This window comes from Nerophis lumbriciformis, linkage group LG10 (assembly GCF_033978685.3).
Source record: "Nerophis lumbriciformis linkage group LG10, RoL_Nlum_v2.1, whole genome shotgun sequence".
NCBI classification, from domain to species: domain Eukaryota; kingdom Metazoa; phylum Chordata; class Actinopteri; order Syngnathiformes; family Syngnathidae; genus Nerophis; species Nerophis lumbriciformis.
Window position 1 is genome coordinate 8,720,001 of NC_084557.2, and position 23,962 is coordinate 8,743,962.

The 23,962-nt window shown below is 37.7% G+C and overlaps 2 protein-coding genes and 1 long non-coding RNA gene across 7 annotated transcripts in view; 1 reads left to right on the plus strand and 2 right to left on the minus strand.

Moving 5' to 3' along the window:
* Positions 1-1,798, minus strand: part of pkmb (pyruvate kinase M1/2b) — a 34,386-nt gene extending 32,588 nt beyond the window's left edge. The window contains exon 1 of one of the 2 annotated variants that reach the window (XM_061970322.1): positions 1,732-1,798. The gene's annotated coding sequence lies outside the window, so the exon portion shown is untranslated. The remainder of the gene's footprint in view (positions 1-1,731) is intronic. The other variant, XM_061970324.1, reaches the window with a different exon arrangement.
* A 2,949-nt stretch (positions 1,799-4,747) lies between these two features.
* The window catches only part of LOC133612686 (protein mono-ADP-ribosyltransferase PARP6-like), a 39,492-nt gene continuing 20,277 nt past the window's right edge, over positions 4,748-23,962 (plus strand). Inside the window, exons 1-5 of one of the 4 annotated variants that reach the window (XM_061970320.1) lie at positions 4,748-5,270; positions 5,351-5,398; positions 7,873-7,941; positions 16,526-16,623; positions 16,709-16,769. In XM_061970320.1, the coding sequence (XP_061826304.1) occupies positions 5,396-5,398; positions 7,873-7,941; positions 16,526-16,623; positions 16,709-16,769 (231 nt within the window). In that variant the 5' untranslated portion in view covers positions 4,748-5,270; positions 5,351-5,395. The remainder of the gene's footprint in view (positions 5,271-5,350; positions 5,399-7,872; positions 7,942-16,525; positions 16,624-16,708; positions 16,770-23,962) is intronic. The other 3 variants (XM_061970318.1, XM_061970319.1, XM_061970321.1) reach the window with 3 other exon arrangements.
* Positions 11,924-14,726, minus strand: LOC133612168 (uncharacterized). The gene is made up of 5 exons (XR_009816093.2): positions 14,661-14,726; positions 13,842-13,958; positions 13,319-13,471; positions 13,099-13,194; positions 11,924-12,149 (listed from the first exon to the last, which is right to left on the minus strand). It is a non-coding gene; the product is annotated as an uncharacterized lncRNA (long non-coding RNA).

Here is a 23,962-nt window from a genome sequence, read left to right on the forward strand (position 1 = left end):
TCCCAGAAAAGTCACTGTGCAGAAGTCCTCCTTAGCTTTGTTGTTTTATCAACAATCATGAGAGCCAGTGTCCTCTGCAGCGCACATTTGTGTTTTGCATGGCGATTTATTTCTGAAACGTGTTACTCTGACAAATGAAATGTCCACTGCAGAGGACACTCGGGAAGTTATATATAGAATTCTCTTTATAGGATCCAAAGCTAAAGCATTAAGTATGTGTGACAGACCTTTTTTCTACACTTTTTATGAAGTTTAAGTGGACATAATAGCATGCATGCAATTTAGAGGAACTAACACAGAGAGTAATTGTACAATATAACTTAACTTAATGTAATACAATCCATATTGATGCATTACTGCTTTTCCGATACTATTCACAGTTTATTTTACTGTATCAAAATGGCTGTTGAGGAAAAAATAAGAACGCTAAAATGTAGAACACATACATAGATATACTGTATATATGTATGTATACACATACATACATATATACATATATACACACACAAATGTATATATATATATACATATACACACACATATGTATATGTGTTTATATATATACACACACATATATATATATATATATATATATATATATATATATATATATATATATATATATATATATATATATATATATATATATATATATATTAGACAAACTGCCATTTCCTTATACTGAACAAAAAAGGTCATTTGTCCACTAATGTTTAAAAACTCCACACTCTGAGTCTATTTTACGTTTCCCCAACGATTTCGTCATTTTTTTCCCTCGTGCACTAATTGACTGAAAGAGCGCGAACTTGAAGTGAATTGAAGTGAAGTGAATTATATTTATATAGCGCTTTTCTCTAGTGACTCAAAGCGCTTTTACAGAGTGAAACCCAATATCTAAGTTACATTTAAACCAGTGTGGGTGGCACTGGGAGCATGTGGGTAATGTGTCTTGCCCAAGGACACAACGGCAGTGACTAGGATGACTGAAGCGGAGATCGAACCTGGAACCCTCAAGTTGCTGGCACGGCCACTCTACCAACCGAGCTATATATGACGTCACGATATCAATGGGAAAATGCATTTTTTGACAATATGATTTGCTTGACCGGCTAGGAGACCCCGAGAGTAACAAGCAGTAAAAAATGCATTGATGAATGGGAAGATTAAAAAAATATATAATTAAAGGGAAATATATATATATATATATATATATATATATATATATATATATATATATATATATATATATATATATATATATTTATATATATATATATATATATATATATATATATATATATATATATATATATATATATATATATATTTCCCTTTAATTATATATTTTTTAATCTTCCCATTTATATATATTATATTATATATATATATATATATATATATATATATATATATATTTATTTTTTTATTTACTTGGGACTACCCGCGAGCCGGATTATGGATGCTGGTAGGCCGTATCTGGCCCGTGGGCCGTAGTTTGGGTGCAGAAGGTCAGTGTAATTAATGAAAGGGTTCATAAAATAAAGCATTATTCTAATCACTTAATTTTTCAATTTATTGGAGAAACAATAGCAATTGGGTGATCATAAAAGAAAGTAAATACAAAAAATCACATGCATGTGAATGCAACATAATATATAAATTGCCGTTCAAATGTAACGTAATGACATTTAAAACAAAATGACACACACACACACACGAATGTGCACTCACCTTTAGGGTGAACTTTATAGGGAGCAATCCAGCACTTCACTGCCTGCAGCGGCCCTTTTTGTATGCCTTGCCTGACCGGAACTACTTCCCAGGCACTACGAGAATATAGTGCGGGTTGTTCATGTGCTGGGTGTGAAATCAATCCGCCGTTACCCACGATGCCAGATCGCTAGCTCGCGAGGGTTGTGTTAAACTATTCTCAGTTAATATACTTTCTTTTTTTTTTTAACAAAAATAATCCTGTCGATTAAGTTTGTTCAACAACTTTAGCATACGTATGTCTGTAGTTGGACATACCACCTGTTTGTCAGACCCTTCAACAACAGCAGGCTCTTGTGGGGGACCAGTGAAAGGCAAGAATATGCTCTCGCCTATATCAATTTACTGGATAAACACACACAATTACTCTCTTTTTTCGATGTTATACTAACCCATTATAAGATTCATGTCCACGCTCGGTTTGAGTGACGAAACAACCAATTTTATGAAGGGTTGAGATGCTCACAGCATCACTGGTAATACTTTATGCTGAATTGTAGCTAGTTCTCTATGGCAGTGTTTTTCAACCACTGTGCCGCGGCACACTAGTGTGCTGTGGGTTACAGTCTGGTGTGCCGTGTGAGATTATCTAATTACACTTATTTGGGTTAAAAACATTTTTTGCAAAACAGTAATTATAGTTGTTGTTGTTGCGTGTCAGTGCTGTCTAGAGCAGTGGTTCTTAACATACTTGCCAACCCTCCCGGATTTTCCGGGAGACTCCCGAAATTCAGCGCCTCTCCCGAAAACCTCCCGGGACAAATTTTCTCCCGAAAATCTCCCGAAATTCAGGCGGAGCTGGAGGCCACGCCCCCTCCAGCTCCATGCGGACCTGAGTGACGTGTTGACAGCCTGTTCACACGTCCGCTTTCCCACAATATAAACAGTTAATGATCGAAGGCGAGTTCTTGGTTTCTTATGTGGGTTTATTGTTAGACAGTTTCATTAACGTCCTCGCAGCGCGGTAACAACACACAACAACAGCGTCTACCGTAAAGCAGTTTGTCTGCCGGAAACAGCAATGTTGTGACACTTTTAAACAGGACAATACTGCCATCTACTGTACATGCATATGTGACCCACCCATAATGTGTCACATTTTTGTGTTGATTTATTTATTTTATTTTGTGGTTTGAATTCGTTTTTGGAGCTGTCATTACACATTTATCAGTATTCACATTGGTCAGTAGGGGGCAGTAAGGCGTTTCTTCCCAATTGAATGCTATCACCTGCAGACCGGAAGTGTCTTGTCATTCTGATGAGAGCGACCAGTCTGTGAACAATTGAAACGTCCTGTGTGCTTTTTCCTCCTGTATAACAGGTTAGTTTTGGTGAATCAACTCACTGAATAATATCCATGTGATCTTTATAAGTTTAAGTACACATTCTGATGGTGGAGCCTAACCCTAAAGTGTTTGTGAGTTGTAGTTTGTATTTGTGAATGAATCCAGTGCACAGCTGCAGTAATCAATACAAAATAGCGACGTGAGTGCGCAATGTTTATATAGGAACTTCTGATCCTAATTCAGACTCCCAAATTAGAGCTCTCGTTTTCTTATTGATTTTATAATGTATATTTGTATACCGGTAATGTGTGTGTTCTGAAATAGTGACAGAAAATAGAACAAGGATGGACAATTCAACCCTTAACTCAACAATGAGTAGATGAGTGTTATGTGTGTGTATATGTGTAAATAAATGAACACTGAAATTCAAGTTGTTGTTTTTTTAATATATATATATATATATATATATATATATATATATATATATATATATATATATATATATATATAGCTAGAATTCACTGAAAGTCAAGTATTTCTTATATATATATATATATATATATATATATATATATATATATATATATATATATATATATATATATATATATATGTATATATATATATATATATATATATATGTATATATATATATATATATATATATATGTATATATATATATATATATATATATATATATATATATATATATATATATATATATATATATATATATATCTTAACCACGCCCCCAACCACGCAAACCGCCCCCACCCCCCACCCCCCACCTCCCGAAATCGGAGGTCTCAAGGTTGGCAAGTATGGTTCTTAACCTTGTTGGAGGTACCGAACCCCACCAGTTTCATATGCACATTCACCAAACCCTTTTTATCGTGTCCGAAAAATGAAAGAGTTGGCCATTTCTGTGTTATTAATTCGGTTTTAATGGACTGTTGTTGAGCCACTAAAACCTCTTTCTTGTTTAGACGAGACAATATTAACTGATCTTTGTTCATGCACAAATATTGATCAAGTGTTCGGATGGTTTCATTCAATCAATGTATTCAGTGTGATTCAACGTAATAGTTTGATATTGACCATCTCATCTGTGCATAAATTATTAGATTACCCCTACGAGAGTTAGATATATGGTAATAAAGTACATACTAGACTGTTTAGGTGTTGAAGTACCCTTTAAAAAACTGAACTCAACCCCAAACGACAACTTAGTGATTTATTTTACTAAAATATACTAGAATACTCTTAGGACAGGACACATGTGTCAAACTCATGGCCCCGGGGCCCAGATCCTTTTTGGCAACCAATCTGCGGTCTTTTCCAAGGTTTCTCATTGTGCCCATTGGGTCGAGTTTTTTCTTGCCCCGATGTGGAATCAGAGTCGACGAGGATGTCGTTGTGGTTTGTGCAGCCCTTTGAGGCATTTGTGATTAAGGGCTATATAAGTCAACTTTGATTGATTAATCATAACATCTTGCAGACAGACTCAAAAAACAGGTTATAAAAGCGACTTTGGAGCAATATTTACGCAAAAATGACACCGACGCATACCCAATACATACTGTATTATCTAGACCACAGGAAAGTGTTTCAAATGTAGAATAATATCATCTTAGGGCCCCTTTAAGGAGCATATGGCCACTACCAAAAAAATGGCCAGACCAAACACTCTTTCTAGTTTAAGTGGATTACGCTGAGAAAAGCACTTAATTAGAAAGCACACATGTATGCAGGCCTAAAAGTGTGTCACCTGACCAGACTGTGAGCAGCAGGCGGCTGCTCACAGGGTTAACTGCTGATTAAGGTCAAACTGGAGACGCACACACACACACACACACACACACAGAAAGAAACAGCCTAAGTATTATGAATCAATTCGTTGTCACCTCATAATGGATACATTTTGTTAGGAGTCTGCAGAATGTCATGACTTTGTCAAAAAAGTAAACATGGAACAAAAGTCATTGGAGCTGCGGGTGTCAGTCTATCCTCCTCTCTTGGCCGACGGTATCTGCGGCTAATCGTGTTCTTCGAATCCACGGCTAAACATGTGGACTTGGGCCGTTCAGATCACAGAAAGAGGACAGCGAGACATACAACTAACCAAGCCATCAAGCAGGAAGTTTTATTCGAGTCACTGCGGATATTTCACCGTTTCTTCAATGTTGATGTGCAAGATTCATCTGTAGAAGGAGGTCGGTGAAGGCATCATCAACACCCTACACATTGAATTATAGCATAATCATGTTTATATTTCTTTGCCTGTTCATTACAGTGTTCGCAAAAAGACTGAGGTGGGGCAAGCGAAAGTGTGGTGCTGATGGTGAGTCTACATAAATATCTTCTATGGTTTATTACACTATATCAATGATGTGTGGTGAGGTTCCTGACTTCCTTTTTTACTTAACATTCCTTTAAATTGTCTTCTAATCAATATACATTTAGACTGCTCACAAGAAAAAGAAGAGAACAATTAGATATGTAAAATTTTGTTTTCAAATACTTCTTAATTATTAAACCGAAAACCAATTGTGGTCTTACCCTGATGAGGTCCATTCATTTCCCCTCCCACAGTAAAAGCTCTGTAACTTTATTGTAAAAGTATCTTTGCCTTTTTGCCTCTGTGGGAAGATAGCAGCAATTAGTGTTGTCAGACGTCCCATAATTATTGCTGTACTTCTCATTTATGACCTCCATGGGGGACATCATTATTTTTCCTAACTTATTTACTACTGTGTATTTGATCATATTTATTTATTCATCTGTACAACACATGGTGTGAGTTACATTCTTTATATAATCAGCTTACGAATAAAATGTGCCGATATAACATCTCCAACAACTTAAATCAAGTTGTTTGTTAAGTTCTGTACGTCAATTTGTAATATTTAAACAAGACTGTTCAGTCGGTCTGATTCTTAATTAGGATTGCTGCTGCCGCTATTGATTATTTTAGTAATTGAGTAATCTATCGATAAGTTTGTTCGATTAATCAAGTAATCAGATAAAACACACTTTATAGCGTCAATGCTTACTTTAAGGAAACATTTTCTGCTTGCTATTACCCTTATTGTTTTTTTCTTAAAAAAAATGCACATCATCAATATTGAAATTGCACTTAATAAAAACATTTTAGTTAAAAGATATCGCCACACACCAACGCTCTATTGCAGTGGCCATGCAGAAACTATGTCCGGACTCCAGGGGGTCCAAATTGTATCAATTTTTATTAGTCACAATCATCAAAAGATTATTTGAAGCCACGGAATATAAATTGAAGCTCTTTTCTAAATCGAATAAATTGATTAATTGTTGCAGCCCTATTCCCAATGCACAGAAAAATAGTTCAAATGATTCACTGCGTTGGGCATTTTTATACAGCTAACACAGTAGCATTGAAACATGGTTTAAAACTGTAAACATTGATCACCTATTAGCTTAATGAGCTTATTCCTTTCCAAAATGCGATTTTTTTGTTGTTGTTTTTGTTCGTTTTGTACAAAATTTGCAACAATTGTTTATATTATTGCTTATCAGACAAGATGAAAGTAAATATTTACGTTTACTTTCCCTTAACATATAATCTATCAAGAAGGCAATTTAAAAAAAAAAACTGAAACATTTCAAACTACAGCTGAAGTACATTAGTTTAAGCATAAAACACAATTAACCTTTACTAATTCTTTTTTTTTCCACAGCATTTGTCTGTTTTATATGATCACACATTCAATTTCAGTGTTTGCCATCACTATGCCACAAAAAATCTCCTAAAGCAACCAAAAAGGTGATGATTCTGCTCGTATTTAGTGACTGCAGTTTTTGCACATCCTTTTAAATTTGGGCTTCAAACTTGACATCAGTACTCTTAACTCTTGCGCAATAAAGCTGGGGTGCATACTTTTTATTCATTGCACAACAGTAGAAAACCCCATCTCACAGAGATAGTAGTAGAATAGCATAAAACACACACCATTTTTTTCCCTCATTTCCTACTTCTACTCGTTACGGTGAGTCCAAAATTCAGATTCAGATTCAGTACTTTATTAATCCACGAGGGGAAATTGAGATTTTCAGCACAATCCCATTCAAGATCAGACAAACATTACAGGGAGACAGAAATAGGATCGCTGACAGGTCTGACAACTTCCGGCGCCCCTTACAAAAAAAAGGTAAGAAACAGGTAAACGATATTCAGTCAAAAGCTGGACTCCAGGGAGGGGGTCCTGACTGAGGTCAAGGAAAAAAAACTCATAGCCATAGCACACATAAACATGTTACATAGAATCAACAAAACTTGCAACAGAGGGGAGGGAGTCATGGGAGCCGGCTGCAGCTGTTTAAGCGCTACTCAGCCGTCCATTGCCCCTATCAGCCGTCCATCGCCTCTAGAAGTCATCATTCGGCTTCTAGGGGCAAAAATAATATTTTTTTTTCCCTGCGTTACGCCAGTCATCTCTGCATCTCGGGCTCCGAACAAACACACAACCGTACCATCTGTAATTACGATATAAAAAAAGAAAACTAGTGATCCTCACTTGGATTTGTAGTGAACGTCCATGTTGTCATGCCTGTACGCGTTGGAACAAAAAAAACAAAAAATATCAAGCACCTTGGATATGAACGACAACAGAGATGTTGAGTCAGTCAGGTCCGACAGATGAAAACAATCCAGTAGAAAATAATTGTTTTTCTCATTGGTGTTGTGCCTCGATGCCCCAATACTTTTGTCTAAATGTTGCACTGCATTTATTTAGAAGATCCTTTATCAACATATGTTTCTCTTATTTGACTGTGAAGGACACCGAGTGCCAGGAATGGAGTGAAAGTGAGGAAGGCTCCAACTCAGAGGAAGAGGACACAACTTATGTAAATGTTTCTTTCAATATGCTCTAACGCTTAAAGGGGAACTGCCCTTTTTTTGGAATGTTGCCTATCATTCACAGTCATTATGAAAGACATGACGACAGATGGACGTTTTTAATGCATTTTAAATATAAAATAAACATAATAAAAGTCTGCTTAATAATAATAATAATAATATATTTTATTTGTAAAAGCACTTTACATTGAACAAACAATCTTAAAGTGCTACAGTGCATTTAAAAATCAAAAAAAACAGCTAGAACAACAAATAGCTGCCCCCAACGAGTAAAATAAATAGTAAAATAGAATAAAAACTAGAACAGCCTAATAGCTAGAACTAGCACACATAAATCTTTCAAAAGGCTTTTTTAAAAAGAAGGGTTTTTAAGCCTTTTTTTAAAAGCATCCAGTCTGTGGTGCCATTAGTTGGTCAGGGAGAGCGTTCCACAGACTGGGAGCGGCAGAGCAGAAAGCCCGGTCTCCCATGGTTCGGAGCTTTGTCCTCGGAGGTTGGAGGAGGTTAGCCTGTCTGGAGCGGAGGTGTCGTGTGGAGGATTTGGGGGTGAGCAGTTCTTTAAGGTAGAGGGGGGCATTTCCATGGAGGCACTGGTGAGTTAGTAGGGAGACTTTGTATTCAGTCCTGAGTGGAACAGGAAGTCAGTGAAGGGATTTGAGAACCGGTGTGATGTGGTCGTATTTCCACACTCTCATCAGGATCCTAGCAGCACTATTTTGCAGAGGTGGGACCAAGTCATTGCTTTGCAAGTCACAAGTAAGTCTCAAGTCTTTACCCTCAAGTCTCGAGTCAAGTCCCGAGTCAAGACAGGGCAAGTCCGAGTCAAGTCCAAAGTCAAGACTGGAAAGTCTCAAGTCAAGTCCCAAGTCCTGCATTTTGAGTTTCGAGTCCTTTCAAGTCATTTAACCACAGACTAATATATTTACACAGATTGTGTATGCTTTTAAAACGCTGTATTTATTTATTAAAACAAGTGCATTTGAAATTGCAGGGAAAAAGATAGTGCTGACATTGCACTTCAAAATAGCACTATTAACCAGTCATTTTAAACATGTAACTCATTCCTTTACAGAATAAACACATTTGAAAAAAACAAGTGCAACTGTACTTATTTGCACAAAAGTGTTAACATTGTATTTCCATGGCATATTGCATTGTAACTAGTTCCACAGCAGTTTCTATCCTGTTCTTACCTTATCTCATCTCATACTGTATGTGTGTTTATGTGTGCGTACACATGAAAAACATAACAAATATATGAACATAACAATGAACAGAGTTGTACTTTTTAGATGTCAGGACCCTATGCAATATGTACACATATTCTTAATATAGTATACATTTTAACTGACCTTTATTTGACTATGTTTGTCTTTTTGTAGGTGGCTAAAATACGCGGTGCTGCTGACCACCGTCTAACGTTACGTTACTGTGTGTGATACATTGACTAACGTAATGTTACTGTGTGTGATACATTGACTAACGTTACGTTACTGTGTGTGATACATTGACTAACGTAACGTTATGTATAGGTACCTCATGAAACCCTGCTTAAAAAAAAAATCACTTGACAAAAAGTATGAATAAGGTAGCAAACTGCAGTGGACGCAACAGATTGCCGTGTTTGCAATTACGTTATAACCATAGACATCTTATAAGTAGACGCAGCATTGGTTGCTGTGACGTGAGCAATTTGCCCGCCATCTTGAAGTGCTGATGAGGAGCCGGCGAGCAGCCTAAACTGACAGTTGAAAGGTAGAAAACAAAGATGGTGTTCAGCGTTTTCCTGCTCAAATGAGCAGACTGTTGAAAATAGGAATCGGGGGATTACTTTTCACAAGTAAGATTTAACATTAACGTACTATTGGTTGTATTTTATTAAAATAATATTACCACAGAGTTGAGAAGGATCAAAGATCTTCAATATTTGTATGTGAAAATCACAAAGAAATCTTCTGGGGGAGGATGACGCCCCTACAGGGGTTTGGTTTACAAACTTTCAGCCCCACCTAAAACAAAATTCACCAGCCACTACTGATTATGATGTATTCTCATTTTCGGCAAAGTATAAGACAATACTTTCTTAACAGTATAATTGTAACCAGGAATCAGTCTTCAAGTAACAATATTCAAATACTAACATTGTTGGGTTAAACAGAATTTGGTTTTATTCTGAATCCAGTGAAACAGATTGGTGGTTTTAGCTGATATGAAGACTTTCAAGTGTTTATATATGTTTAAGTATTTGGCAGACGCTTTTATCCAAAGCGACTTACATAAAATAATACATATAAAACAATCACTGCAAACATTATCATTTAAGGGAAGAATGTAATAGAAAATATCAATACAAAGTGTCAAGACAGAATAAACTCTCTGCTGCTGAAGCAACAGAGATACAGTCTATAGGTCCCTAAGATATATAGATATCTAATGTATTCATACATTGTTTATGTAGGATACACGCATATGTATATATAACCTAATCCTATTGTTTTTTCAACTTAAAAATAGTTTACCGTTTTTTTTCTCCTTCTCTGGGATTATATTCCCAGTTTTGATCTCGGACGTCTGGTCACTTATAGCGTATAAGAATATTATATTACTGTTAAGCAAACTATGAATAATAAAACATGCCAAAACATGTCTGTTACACACGTATGACAAAAAAGCGTGTGAAAATCAGTGGTATTCAGTGAGGTAAAATGAATTAAATGCGCTGACAGTTCATTGCTCCTGCCAAATGAATTGCACTGAGTGGAGCGGATCACCACTCCAAGATGGCGGTCCCGCGCCTCGTCTGCGCCAGTAGGCAGTAGCGCTCTATGCTGCGTACCCTTATAAGATGTCTATGGTTACACTGTAAAAACTGTTGCCTAGATCTAACTCAATAAAAATAAGGCAACATTTTCCAAGCAATTTTTGTTAGTTTAGTCAACTAATTGGTATTTTGAGTAAGTAGAACTTAATAATATGCATTTCGATTAATGCAAAAAGATTAAGTTGCGTTTACAGAAAAAGCCAAGAAATTGAGTAAAATCAATGTAAAAAAAACATCAGCATATTAAACACACAAGACTTAATTAAAATAAGTAACATTTAAATGAAAAAATAATTTTTGTCCTCAATTTTATTAATTTTGACCAACTTACCCTTTCTTTGTTTTGAAAATGGAAACTGCTTAAAATAATTACTTAGAATAATAATAAAAAAATCAAGACATATCAAATTCCAACCTTTATTAAATCATTACCATATAAAAACAGTGGCAATGAGCTGGACAGTATGAACAGTCAACATCCATATTTAGTGCATAGAATGCATGACCTCAACTTTTTAAAGTGCTGTATAGAACACCTTCACAGTAGTTTTCTTTTTTTAACCGTATACATATTAAAACATTTTCACAAGCCATATCCAAACCTGTCAATAAGCTGGACAGTATTAACAGTCAAGAACATCAGTATTTAGTGCATAAAAGAATGCATGACCTCAGCATCTCAAGTTTTACTTAAAACATTCACAGTACAGTTTCTTGCTAAAACAATTTAACATTAAGATTATCTGTACTTCTGTAACAATTCACAAGCAGAACACCTTCACTGTAGTGTCTTTCAGTGTGTATATTTTGAAACATTTTAACTTAAACAACTCACAGATTCCTCCTTCTGACCAGCTGGAACTTCACAGTGGGGCAATTTAGTGTGTATAAAACATAAAAAAAACTTAATTTACACACCAGAAACGATGACCTGGAGCTTTGTAAAAAACCTGAACAGGACAAACCGTTACAACATTCTGAAGAATTCCACTCAATGAACAATGTATAATGATTTTTAACAGACACAAGAAAATAGCTGTTCAAAAGTGCAAGCTGACAGTCATGGCTCACTGCCTAAGCTAGAAGCTTGTTTTTGAGAGTCATGAATTTGGGGGTTGGTTTTGGGCGCAGTGTGTCAATTCCCACAAAAAGTCTTTGAAACACCTCAAATGTTTTGGAAAGTTTGGATGGATACTCAAGATTAAGTGCATACGTCAACCCCAGAAGTAGGCAGCATGCTTTGGCCAGGTTTCCAAGATGAGTAAGGACTGGTACTCCCTCAATGATGATTCCTACTGCATTTGGCTCACGACAGATGTAGATGCTCATATTCTTTATTTCCAAGACCTCATGAACAGTGGTCTCTGCAGTTCCCTTTGAGATACAAAAACAGTAATTAAAAAAACAAACATCCAAATTTATATTTACAGTAATCTAAGTTGTGTGATTTAATTCAGATAATGATTACTTTTGTGAAGACCATTTTGAAAACTTTTGAATTCTAATTTGAGATCTTGTACATTAAACTTGGTACAATAGATGCATTTCCAGCCACATGTTTCTTATTGGCATTTCTAATTTGCATATAAAAAACCTGACTAGAACCACCAGAAATTAAAACAAACAAACAAACAGTAAGGGCAGCACGGTGGTGGAGGGGTTAGTGCATCTGCCTCACAATACGAAGGTCCTGAATAGTCTTGGGTTCAATCCCGGGCTCGGGATCTTTCTGTGTGGAGTTTGCATGTTCTCCCCGTGACTGCGTGGGTTCCCTCCGGGTACTCCGGCTTCCTCCCACCTCCAAAGACATGCACCTGGGGAAAGGCCCCTCCCACCTCCAAAGACATGCACCTGGGGATAGGTTGATTGGCAACACTAGTGTGTGAATGTTGTCTGTCTATCTGTGTTGGCCCTGCGATGAGGTGGCGACTTGTCCAGGGTGTACCCCGCCTTCCGCCCAATTGTAGCTGAGATAGGCTCCAGCACCCCCCGCGACCCCAAAAGGGAATAAGCGGTAGAAAATGGATGGATGGGAAACAAACAGTAATATGTTATATATATATATATATACAGTAAATGTTTTAATGCTTGTTTTAAGGGGAGTATTTTTTGTTTGCATTGTTTTTTTAGGGAAACAGAAACACAAGACAGAAAGGCATCACTCTGTGGTGCTATGCTAATTGGCTATCCTGGGGCTCTTGCCAACTAGCTGCATGCTCGACCTCCACCTGACAACTACTGGTTCAGTCAGTTCACATAAAAGTAAACCCAATTTAAGCTTGTACATCAGACTGATCCAAACCTGCTTTTAAACAATACTTACAGTAGTCAGAGATTAGCTCCTGTCCACTCTCTCCATGTACTCTATGAGGCATCTCACAGTCACATCTCTCTTCTTCACTGCAGAGGCACTTGGGTCCTAGAGTTAGGAGAAGAATAATAAATAAATGAATTTTGTTGGCAATTTTACTCCAAATCTGTGATACCGTTATTAGAGCATGATTACAGATTCAGTTTAAACTTTTAAACCACTTTTAACTCACCTGTATCAGTTCCATCAACAAGTTCTTGATGCGCTGCAGTCACTCCTCCTTTTGCACTGAAGAGCTCCAGGAGTTTTGGAGTGTACCTGTCCAGTTGTGACATAAATGTTGATTCCAGTGGAACAGCAGTGCACCTTTGGACACTTCATTAATCTGTAAAACAGAAAATGTTGACCGTTACTGATATTAAGGGTATTAGTATACATTTTCAGGCAAAAAGTGAGTCTAGTATGTCATGTCCAAGTCACAATGGAAACTTGGTCAGGAAAAATAGAATGATAATAGAATAGAATAGAATAGAAGATGTTCTACGAGTTGGTGGTGGCAGGCGCCTTCTTGTACGCCGTGGCCTGCTGGGGCAGCGGGCTGAGAGCGAGGGACGCAAACAGACTGGACAAGTTGGTAGAGAAGAACAGTAACGTGGTGGGAGTGGAGCTAGACTCTGGCGGTGGTGTCAGAGAGGAGAAGTCTAGCATCTTGACAGATGAGAGCAAAGGGATGTATAAGAGCATGGGCAACCTACATGAATGCAAGGCAAGGAATGGCTGTGTCCAAAGGTCCCATGGTGCAGTCTGTAATGCTTTAAAATGTCACTCTTGGTTGGTACAACAGTGCTGCACAACTTACAGGGCCATCCCATCTGTCATTGGAGAGAGAGAACAAAAAAGACAAGTTATGGTTCATGTCTAACCTCTTGGATATATAAGCCTGATGAGAGCCCTTTATATCGTTTTTTTTTTTTACACCCTAATATACTCATTTGCAATATTTCCTCTAGATTTTTTTGTAGCCACGGTGGTCTAAATTGGTAACCTAGCAACAGTAGGGGGTCCGGGGGCATGCCCCCACGGAAGAAAAATTAGAAAAATTAACCTTTAAATGGTGACTACTGGTGAGATTATTTTTTTTGGGGGGGGGGGGGGGGGGGGGGGTGTTGAGATTGAGACTTACACAATGAGTGTTATTCTTACAAGAGTAGCGTTTTGCCTAGGAGTGTGCATGGACAGCAGGTCTGAGGGGGCTTCAGATAGCTCTGTCAAGTGTACCTAGCTAGCTGCTAGCAACTTTGAATGCAAGCTAGTTAAGCAGCTTTAATGTGGCTGCTTATAAACTGAAGAATAAAATATTAAACTACCACGCAAAGAAAACGCTAATTATAAACTTCACAGCTATAAACAATGTTTGGTTGAAGTTAATGAGCTGTTGAAGGTAAGAGTACATTCGAAATGGCGGTCGGCGGGAAAAGTAGTAAACTAAATATAACATTGAACCATGCTTTTGAAAATGTATACATTTAAATCCTGGCAAATACTGACTTTTAACAATATAAATTATTACTTACATGAGTTCGGTAAAGTGTTTTCCTTGGGCTCCGTGAAGAAAAGTGTCTGGGCTTGTTCTTCCACAGCTGCATGCAGGTGGGCGGGTCCTGACGTTTTAGGTCTGATATAAACCTTTGAACTGAGTTTTGCTAAATCAATTTATGTTGGAAGTCCAATAAAATTAATTTTATCACATAAAAAAGTAAGTTACGAAAATATTCACACTTTTTACTTATAGATAACTCAAAAACTCTAAAAATAAAAATAAATTGATTTATTGGAATAAATATACTTTTAAAAATAAAGTAGAATGGACAATACCACTGAAAGAGTTTTTACAGTGTATAACGTTAGCAGTGAGTTTGCAGCCTCACTGATTTAACTACACAGCAAATAAAAGTCACGTTACTTAGCCAATAAACGTTATCTTACATTCAAAACTTACCCTTCTTTGTGCAACTTCAAATGTCGAACGAAGTTGGAAGTTGTTGCGTCTCCGTCTGTAATATTCGAACTGTGTGATTTGCATACGGCAATTCGTTTTTTGTTGACCAAGTCGTAGTTTTTATACCCGAACGAAACCAACTTTAACATAATTGTTTATCACTGGCACGTTGTTGGACAACTCTTGGTCATTGGTTGTCCTGCAATTTGATTGGATGAATGCTGTGTGATGAAAACAACGTAGTTCTAATTTGATTGGCTGTTGTACTGACAGCACACCAGCTGACAGGAATAACACGCTGATAGACAGACGAAGAAAATGAAAAATACGGAGCGCTCCCAAATAACTTTTTAAGCTTTGGATTTTGGGGAAAGTGGCAAGTCATGTCAAGTCAAAAGGCTCAAGTCCAAGTGAAGTCACAAGTCACAAGTCGAGTTGCAAGTCTCTTTACATTTTGTCAAGTCGAGTCTAAAGTCATCAAATTCATGACTCGAGTCTGACTCGAGTCCAAGTCATGTGACTCGAGTCCACACCTCTGCTATTTTGTATGTACTGCAGCTTCTGGATGTTCTTGCAGGGGATCCCGACAAGAAGTGAGTTGCAGTAGTCGAGCCTGGAGGAGACAAAGGCATGGACGATGGGAGCTCCACTATTTCGCCGATAAAATGCAATAAATAACCATTCAAAAAGCACTAACAATACTCCATTTACATTTTGTGACTTGAATATTAACCAAGTATTAGTGATATTGTTATTATAAGCGCTAACGCAGACAAACTATTTATAGCGACGCCGTGATCACTTCCTATGTGCCTATGTTCACATCATCGAGTGGTCTGCTGCTTCCTCGCGTTCTTGCTCCCTGTAAGTCTATTCTAAATATTAAATCATGCATCTCACCTGGACATCAGACGTCTGAGTAGGTAATCAGATAAGTTGGTACACTTTGACAGTCATTCAGGATCTGGAACTGGCGAGAAAGACACAAAAAGCATTTGTCCCTCACATTCCCCCACCCCGTTACTAGAGGATTATGAGACATTTTTCATCTAAAAGGGAATATATGAACATCCTAGCAGTCTGCATCCTAATGACAACAAACCTTGTACAATAAGTGATGTTTTATTATATTTGTTGGCTCTCATGAAGTTTGCAGGGAGCAAAAATCAGTGATAAAGAAAAAAAAAGCAAACATGATCAAGTGATCAAAATACGTAAATATCAAATTTTATTATAAATGAATTTATTTCATATTTACAATGCAAAAAAAACAACTATATATACACGTATATATCATCCATTGTCATGTCTTTCATAACGACTGTGAATAATAGGCGAAATTCCCAAAAAAGTGCAGTTCCCCTTTGAACCTTCTAGTTATATTGTAAAAACTATATGGTCTCACTGCATTGGAAATGATGTGAGTGGTTCTTCTCCTAGGAGGAAAGCTATGCCATTGAGCCATGCTGCCACCCCCGGCTGGACACAGACATTGAGACAGTGAGGAGTCTGTATTCAGATAGTGCAATCTCTACCAGGTCAACATTTGAAAAAAATCATCAGATTAAAAAAAAAAAGAATCTAGAATTTTTCTGAAGCTTTCTTCTTCTTGTATTCTGCCAGTGAATATCAATCCGTTGATGACGTGGACGTGGACTTGAACATTAGAGCCAACATTTTGGATGTAAGTAAACATCTCACTCCTTTAGCTAATATGTCTGCTCTCCGTGCATGTAGACTGCACATGTTTGGTGTCCACAGGCATGGGCGGATTTAGCATTAGGCAAACACAGGCCGTGAGATTTCCAGAGGCCCCCAAGCATCTCATAAATACTATTGGTAAAGTTTTCTTCTATTTAAAATCCTTTTTTTTTGGTCTAAAATTGTGAACTTCAAATCAAATCTAAATAAAAATTAGAGATGTGCCAATTAGGGTTTTGTCCTGCCGTTTCTGATATCAAACATCCTTGAGTAAGTAAATAAGTAAGTCAACTTTATTTATACAGCGGTTTTCATAGATAGAAATCACAAAGCGTTGTACAAAACATAGGTGAATTAAATAAATAAATAAAATAATAAAACAACGCCCTATCATATTGAGACAAACAACTGTTGAGATTTTCTGGCTGATAGTGGTCGATCCACAGCGCTGGTGTCAAACTCAAGGCCCAGGGGCCAGATCTGGCCCGCCGCATAGTATGTGGCCCGTGAAAGCCGGGAAATAATGTGTTGATAAAGTACTTAATTTTTCTCCATTTTGACAGAAAAAATACATGTACTGCATGCATTTGCATATCTTTTAAATTTTAATACTATTTGATAATGCAACACATATATTTTTGTCTTAAAAAATAAATACTTGAATATCTGTTTGACTGTTGATTTTAAAGCAAATCATCAATCAAATTGTACACTGTAAAATTGACACACACAAAAATTCCGTCTCTGTCGCCAAAATTTTACCTTAAAAAGGTGGTAACATTTTCCATTTACAGTAATAAACAGTAAAAAAAACAAAAAAACGTAGATTGTATGGTAAAACAAAACATACAACAACAAAAATGGCAGCTCTGTTGCCAGAATTTTACCGTAAAAAATAGTCTTACAGTTTTTTTTCCATTTGCAGTAATACACTGTAAAAAGAAAAACCATAGATTTTATGGTAAGATTTTGGTGACTGAGCTACCATTTGTTTAACTCTAAAATCTACAGATTATAGATCAATAATTAAATGCATAGTTAATTGTGTAACAATATCATGAGGCAAATCATTATACTTTTAAACCCCTATATTATTTACTGTTACAAATGGCCCTCTAAGGGGAGTCATAACTGCGATGTGGCCCTCAATGAAAACCAGTTTGACACCTCTGATCTACAGCGATTGTTCTGCCACTCAATACCTCAACGCTATCGAGGGGAAATTCCACTTCATCGACTGTCAGTGGCATTGACATTAGGATTTCTCATTTGCATCTCAACAATGGTTTTTCTCACTACGATAGGGCGAAACCATCTTTGCCCAGGCACACCCTTCTGGTGTTAGAGTATAAATATTTGCCGCTAGACTACATCTGACCAATCGTGGTCTAATACTAGATCTGACCAATCCAAGTCTGTGAGCATGAACTGATGAAGCCTACTTGGGTGATTGGCGAAACGTCTTCTAAGACAAATCAAAGAGTCCAGTTGCGATCGAATGAATGCCCTGAAAATACAATGACCTGGATGAATGAGAACATCCACAGAGACGTCATTTAAATACACTATGGCGGTTTGCACCACTTTTTAATTGCACACACAGTCTCAGTAGATCACACGCATCCAACCCTCTAATAGTACACACAATTTTTATTGTTTGCACACACTGTTTAGTGCGTTTTTTGATTGATTGAAACTTTTATTAGTAGATTGCACAGTTCAGTACATGTTCCGTACAATTGACCACTAAATGGTAACACCCGAATAAGTTTTTCAACTTGTTTAAGTCGGGGTCCACGTAAATCAATTCATAGTACAAATTAGGGATGTCCCGATCCAGGTTTTTGCACTTCCGATCCGATGCCGATATTGTTTTTGCACTTCCGATCCGATACCGATACTGACCGATACCGATACTGACCGATAATGGCCTATCCGAGCATGTATTAAAGTTTAAAGTTATTTAGCCTACTTAGTTGTCAGAATCATGTTGAAAAGGGTTTTAGTACTCTTGATAACAACTAGCCAGCTGAATTAGGTGAGTTTGAATAATACACAATGGTTGGTAACAAGAAACTGACCTGTTTATTCAAGGATAAACACAAAATAGACAAAATTATACATGACAAACAGAAATGGCATCATTGAAACAAGGGCTGGGCGATATGGCCTTTTTTTAATATTGCGATATTTTAAGGCCATATTGCGATACACGATATATATCTCGATATTTTGCCTTAGCCTTGAATGAACACTTGATGCATATAATCACATCAGTATGATGATTCTATGTGTTTTGATTCATTGATTGAGACTTTTATTAGTAGGTTGCACAGTGAAGTACATATTCCGTACAATTGACCACTAAATGGTAACACCCGAATACGTTTTTCAACTTGTTTAAGTCGGGGTCCACTTAAATTGATTCATGATACAGATATATACTATCAGATATATACTATCATCATAATACAGTCATCACACAAGATAATCACATTGAATTATTTACATTATTTATAATCCCGGGTGTGGAGGGGGGCGCCGGATGTAAGTGTCAAAAAGACAGCCAAAAGAGTTTGATATGAGAATAAATCTAAAGTTAAAATATAGGGTAGAAATGCATCCATTTGCAGGAAATGTAGTCTTGATTTTCAACATTTTCTTTCAAGGCTTGCATGTCTACATTAAAACATTCTTCTTCATATTGCATTAATATATGCTACTTTTAAACTTTCATGCAGAGAAGGAAATCACAACTAAAAAAATCACTAATTTTTTCATACGGTGTTGATCTGGAAATTTTTGCCTCGGCATTTTGATGGTGTGGGCGTGTGGCACCGAACGGAGATAAGCGTCTCGACAGACGTTACAATATTTGAACAATGATGACGAAAACTGTTTTCTCTGTCGTGTCCGTGTGTCGAAAATTGTTATGCGCTTATTTTTTTTGATTTTGTGCGTGGCATATAATTGCTATGCGCAGAGGATGTTTAAACAGTGCGCAATTGCACAAGCGCGCACCTTAGAGAGAACGTTGGTCACACGGCTGCGCTAGCATCACAGCTAACGTTAGCCATGCTGCTACCTCTCTGCTCGGGGAGGACGTATACGTATGTGACGTATGACGTGACAGTATGTGACGTGTGTAAGAAGGTGCGCTTGCTGTCTGTGAGAAGCACAGACACAGAAAAGAGTGAGAAGAGCCTGTCGTGTAATGCCAGCAGCTAAAAGCAACTGCGTGAGAATCCAGACCTGTGGATGTGTTGAAGGTGTGCTGGAAAATGCGGAACGGAAAGTAGGGAGCAGCAGAAAAGTGGAATGTACTATTTAAATAGGTGCGTTGGAAAACACGGAGCGGAGTTTTTTTTTTAATTGGATCTGTATCGGCATTTTCCCATGCCTTGCCGATACACATTTTTTTCCAAATATCGGCGGCCGATCCGATCCAAATATCGGATCGGGACATCCCTAGTACAAATATATACTATCATCATAAAACAGTCATCACACAAGTTAATCATCAGAGTATATACATTGAATTATTTACATTACGTGGTATTGCTTCTGTTTGTACTTACTCCATTTCTAGAATATATTGTTAATCTTCAATTCTAGTCTCCTTGCCTTATTCAGGCAAGCCTTTCGGACAAAATAATTGAGGAGAACTTTGCCCTTTAAAAAGGGGTATCTGAACACCACCATAGTCAAAGAGAGGTGGAGATTGTCATAGTCGATGGACTAGTGAGCCTTGACGTCAATGATTTTGTGAACTTCAAAGAGTATCACATTTGGGGAATATGTACTGTATTCAATCTGGGAAGACACCCTTTGCAGGCCAAAACAAACGACTCGGCGGGCCAAATTTCATGACATGGCGTCATGATGTAAACCATTTTGGGACCACTGCTATTGACTATTACAAGACTCGAATTTTTACTTTTTAAGGTCAAGGCAAGTGTTGCTTTAAAAATAGGGCTCATATTTTAGGGCACCAAGGCAAGTTAGAAGGGCACCAAGGCAAACATAATTTTCTTTCGAGGCAGGGACTCCAAAGCATTCATGCATATATATATATATATATATATATATATATATACAGGTAAAAGCCAGTAAATTAGAATATTTTGAAAAACTTGATTTATTTCAGTAATTGCATTCAAAAGGTGTAACTTGTACATTATATTTATTCATTGCACACAGACTGATGCATTCAAATGTTTATTTCATTTAATTTTGATGATTTGAAGTGGCAACAAATGAAAATCCAAAATTCCGTGTGTCACAAAATTACAATATTACTTAAGGCTAATACAAAAAAGGGATTTTTAGAAATGTTGGCCAACTGAAAAGTATGAAAATTAAAAATATGAGCATGTACAATACTCAATACTTGGTTGGAGCTCCTTTTGCCTCAATTACTGCGTTAATGCGGCGTGGCATGGAGTCGATGAGTTTCTGGCACTGCTCAGGTGTTATGAGAGCCCAGGTTGCTCTGATAGTGGCCTTCAACTCTTCTGCGTTTTTGGGTCTGGCATTCTGCATCTTCCTTTTCACAATACCCCACAGATTTTCTATGGGGCTAAGGTCAGGGGAGTTGGCGGGCCAATTTAGAACAGAAATACCATGGTCCGTAAACCAGGCACGGGTAGATTTTGCGCTGTGTGCAGGCGCCAAGTCCTGTTGGAACTTGAAATCTCCATCTCCATAGAGCAGGTCAGCAGCAGGAAGCATGAAGTGCTCTAAAACTTGCTGGTAGACGGCTGCGTTGACCCTGGATCTCAGGAAACAGAGTGGACCGACACCAGCAGATGACATGGCACCCCAAACCATCACTGATGGTGGAAACTTTACACTAGACTTCAGGCAACGTGGATCCTGTGCCTCTCCTGTCTTCCTCCAGACTCTGGGACCTCGATTTCCAAAGGAAATGCAAAATTTGCATGGTTGGGCGATGGTTTGGGGTGCCATGTCATCTGCTGGTGTCGGTCCACTCTGTTTCCTGAGATCCAGGGTCAACGCAGCCGTCTACCAGCAAGTTTTAGAGCACTTCATGCTTCCTGCTGCTGACCTGCTCTATGGAGATGGAGATTTCAAGTTCCAACAGGACTTGGCGCCTGCACACAGCGCAAAATCTACCCGTGCCTGGTTTACGGACCATGGTATTTCTGTTCTAAATTGGCCCGCCAACTCCCCTGACCTTAGCCCCATAGAAAATCTGTGGGGTATTGTGAAAAGGAAGATGCAGAATGCCAGACCCAAAAACGCAGAAGAGTTGAAGGCCACTATCAGAGCAACCTGGGCTCTCATAACACCTGAGCAGTGCCAGAAACTCATCGACTCCATGCCACGCCGCATTAACGCAGTAATTGAGGCAAAAGGAGCTCCAACCAAGTATTGAGTATTGTACATGCTCATATTTTTCATTTTCATACTTTTCAGTTGGCCAACATTTCTAAAAATCCCTTTTTTGTATTAGCCTTAAGTAATATTCTAATTTTGTGACACACGGAATTTTGGATTTTCATTTGTTGCCACTTCAAATCATCAAAATTAAATGAAATAAACATTTGAATGCATCAGTCTGTGTGCAATGAATAAATATAATGTACAAGTTACACCTTTTGAATGCAATTACTAAAATAAATCAAGTTTTTCAAAATATTCTAATTTACTGGCTTTTACCTGTATATATACTGAGATAATGTTCAAAACAGATGAATGCGCCTGTTCTTGTGTTGGCAGGCAAACACTTTAAACATGCTTGTGCAAAAAATTATAATTACTTAGGTTTAGTGAAGTACCACGGACGTCTGGAACCTGGCTGCTCATCATTGGTCATCATCAATCAAAAAATGCCCGCCACCGGATATGTGCGTGCAGATGAAGATTCCCCGCCTTCCTCACTTTCACTCCATTCCTGACACTAGGCGCCAGAAAAAACTGCCCGCCAGGCCGCCACCCGAATATGTGTGCGGCGAATCCGCAAATTAGGATTGCCAAGTTTTGTGACGCGAAGGTAAACACCAGGCTTTAGATTGCCCGCCACTACAATATAAAGTATAAACGATAAAACATTGAATATTCAGAGTATTCGAACCAATCCTACCTTGTTTACTTCCCTGGCCTCCTAGAAGGTTTTGTAAACCATCAGAAAGATCTAGCAATCCATTAATTTTCTATCGATGTCTCTCAAGCAACTGAAATGTGTGAAACATGTCCAAGTGTGGAAAGTGTTTTGCATTATTTACCCATCAGGTCTACTAAATAGATTAAATGGGTGTATTTTTATTTTTATTTTTTTATAATTTCCATATAGCTTAATGGGCAATTTGTGTGTTTTGGTATTACATATTTTAATGTTCTTTGTTGGTTTTTGAATAATTGGACCATGAGTTTGAAATGGTCGTCCAAATTAGTGCATGTGCTTAATGCTAATTGCTGTGCATTTCTGTGATCAGTTGGCATTCTCATCTGTAAATGTATGGTCTAATAGTAATTTTGGGGCCTACTAAGAGGACTCCTGAATTAAGCATATATTTGGCGTGCCAAGAGATGGAGCCCGAAAGGCAAAATGCTCCACAGTTTGAAAAACACTGCTTCAAATCATTCCGCCTCTGAATGGGGTGGCCTGTCAGGTTTTAGGGGTGGCACGTGCCACCCCTGGCCGCCTCCTCGACACGCCACTGCAGCTCCCCTCTCCCTTCTAACGCAATGGACTATTCCCTGTTACTGCGCATGTGCAGACCCGATTCAAGAAGATGTAAGAACCCAAACTTGTTAGCACAGTCAGGGCAGTGGATGTAATTACCCAAGTGAAGCGGAGAAGAGGAGATGTCGAGAAGAAAACAGTTTTTATTAAAACTACCCTTAGTGTTAATATTACAGTGACACTTAATTAGATGCTCGACAACAGGGGTGTCAAAGTCATTTTAGCTCAGGTGCCGCATGGAGGAAAATCATGGCATAATAATTAAAAATACAACTATGACAACTTCAGAGTGTTTTCTTTGTTTTACTTCGGCCCAAAATAGAACAAGCACATTCTGAAAATGTACATATCACAAATAATCCTCTTGACAAAACACTTCAATTTAGTTGAAAATTCTGAGGAAAAAAATTGATGCAGTGTCAAAAACACCATGAAAAACACTAAACTTAGACTTCATCTCAGTGTAT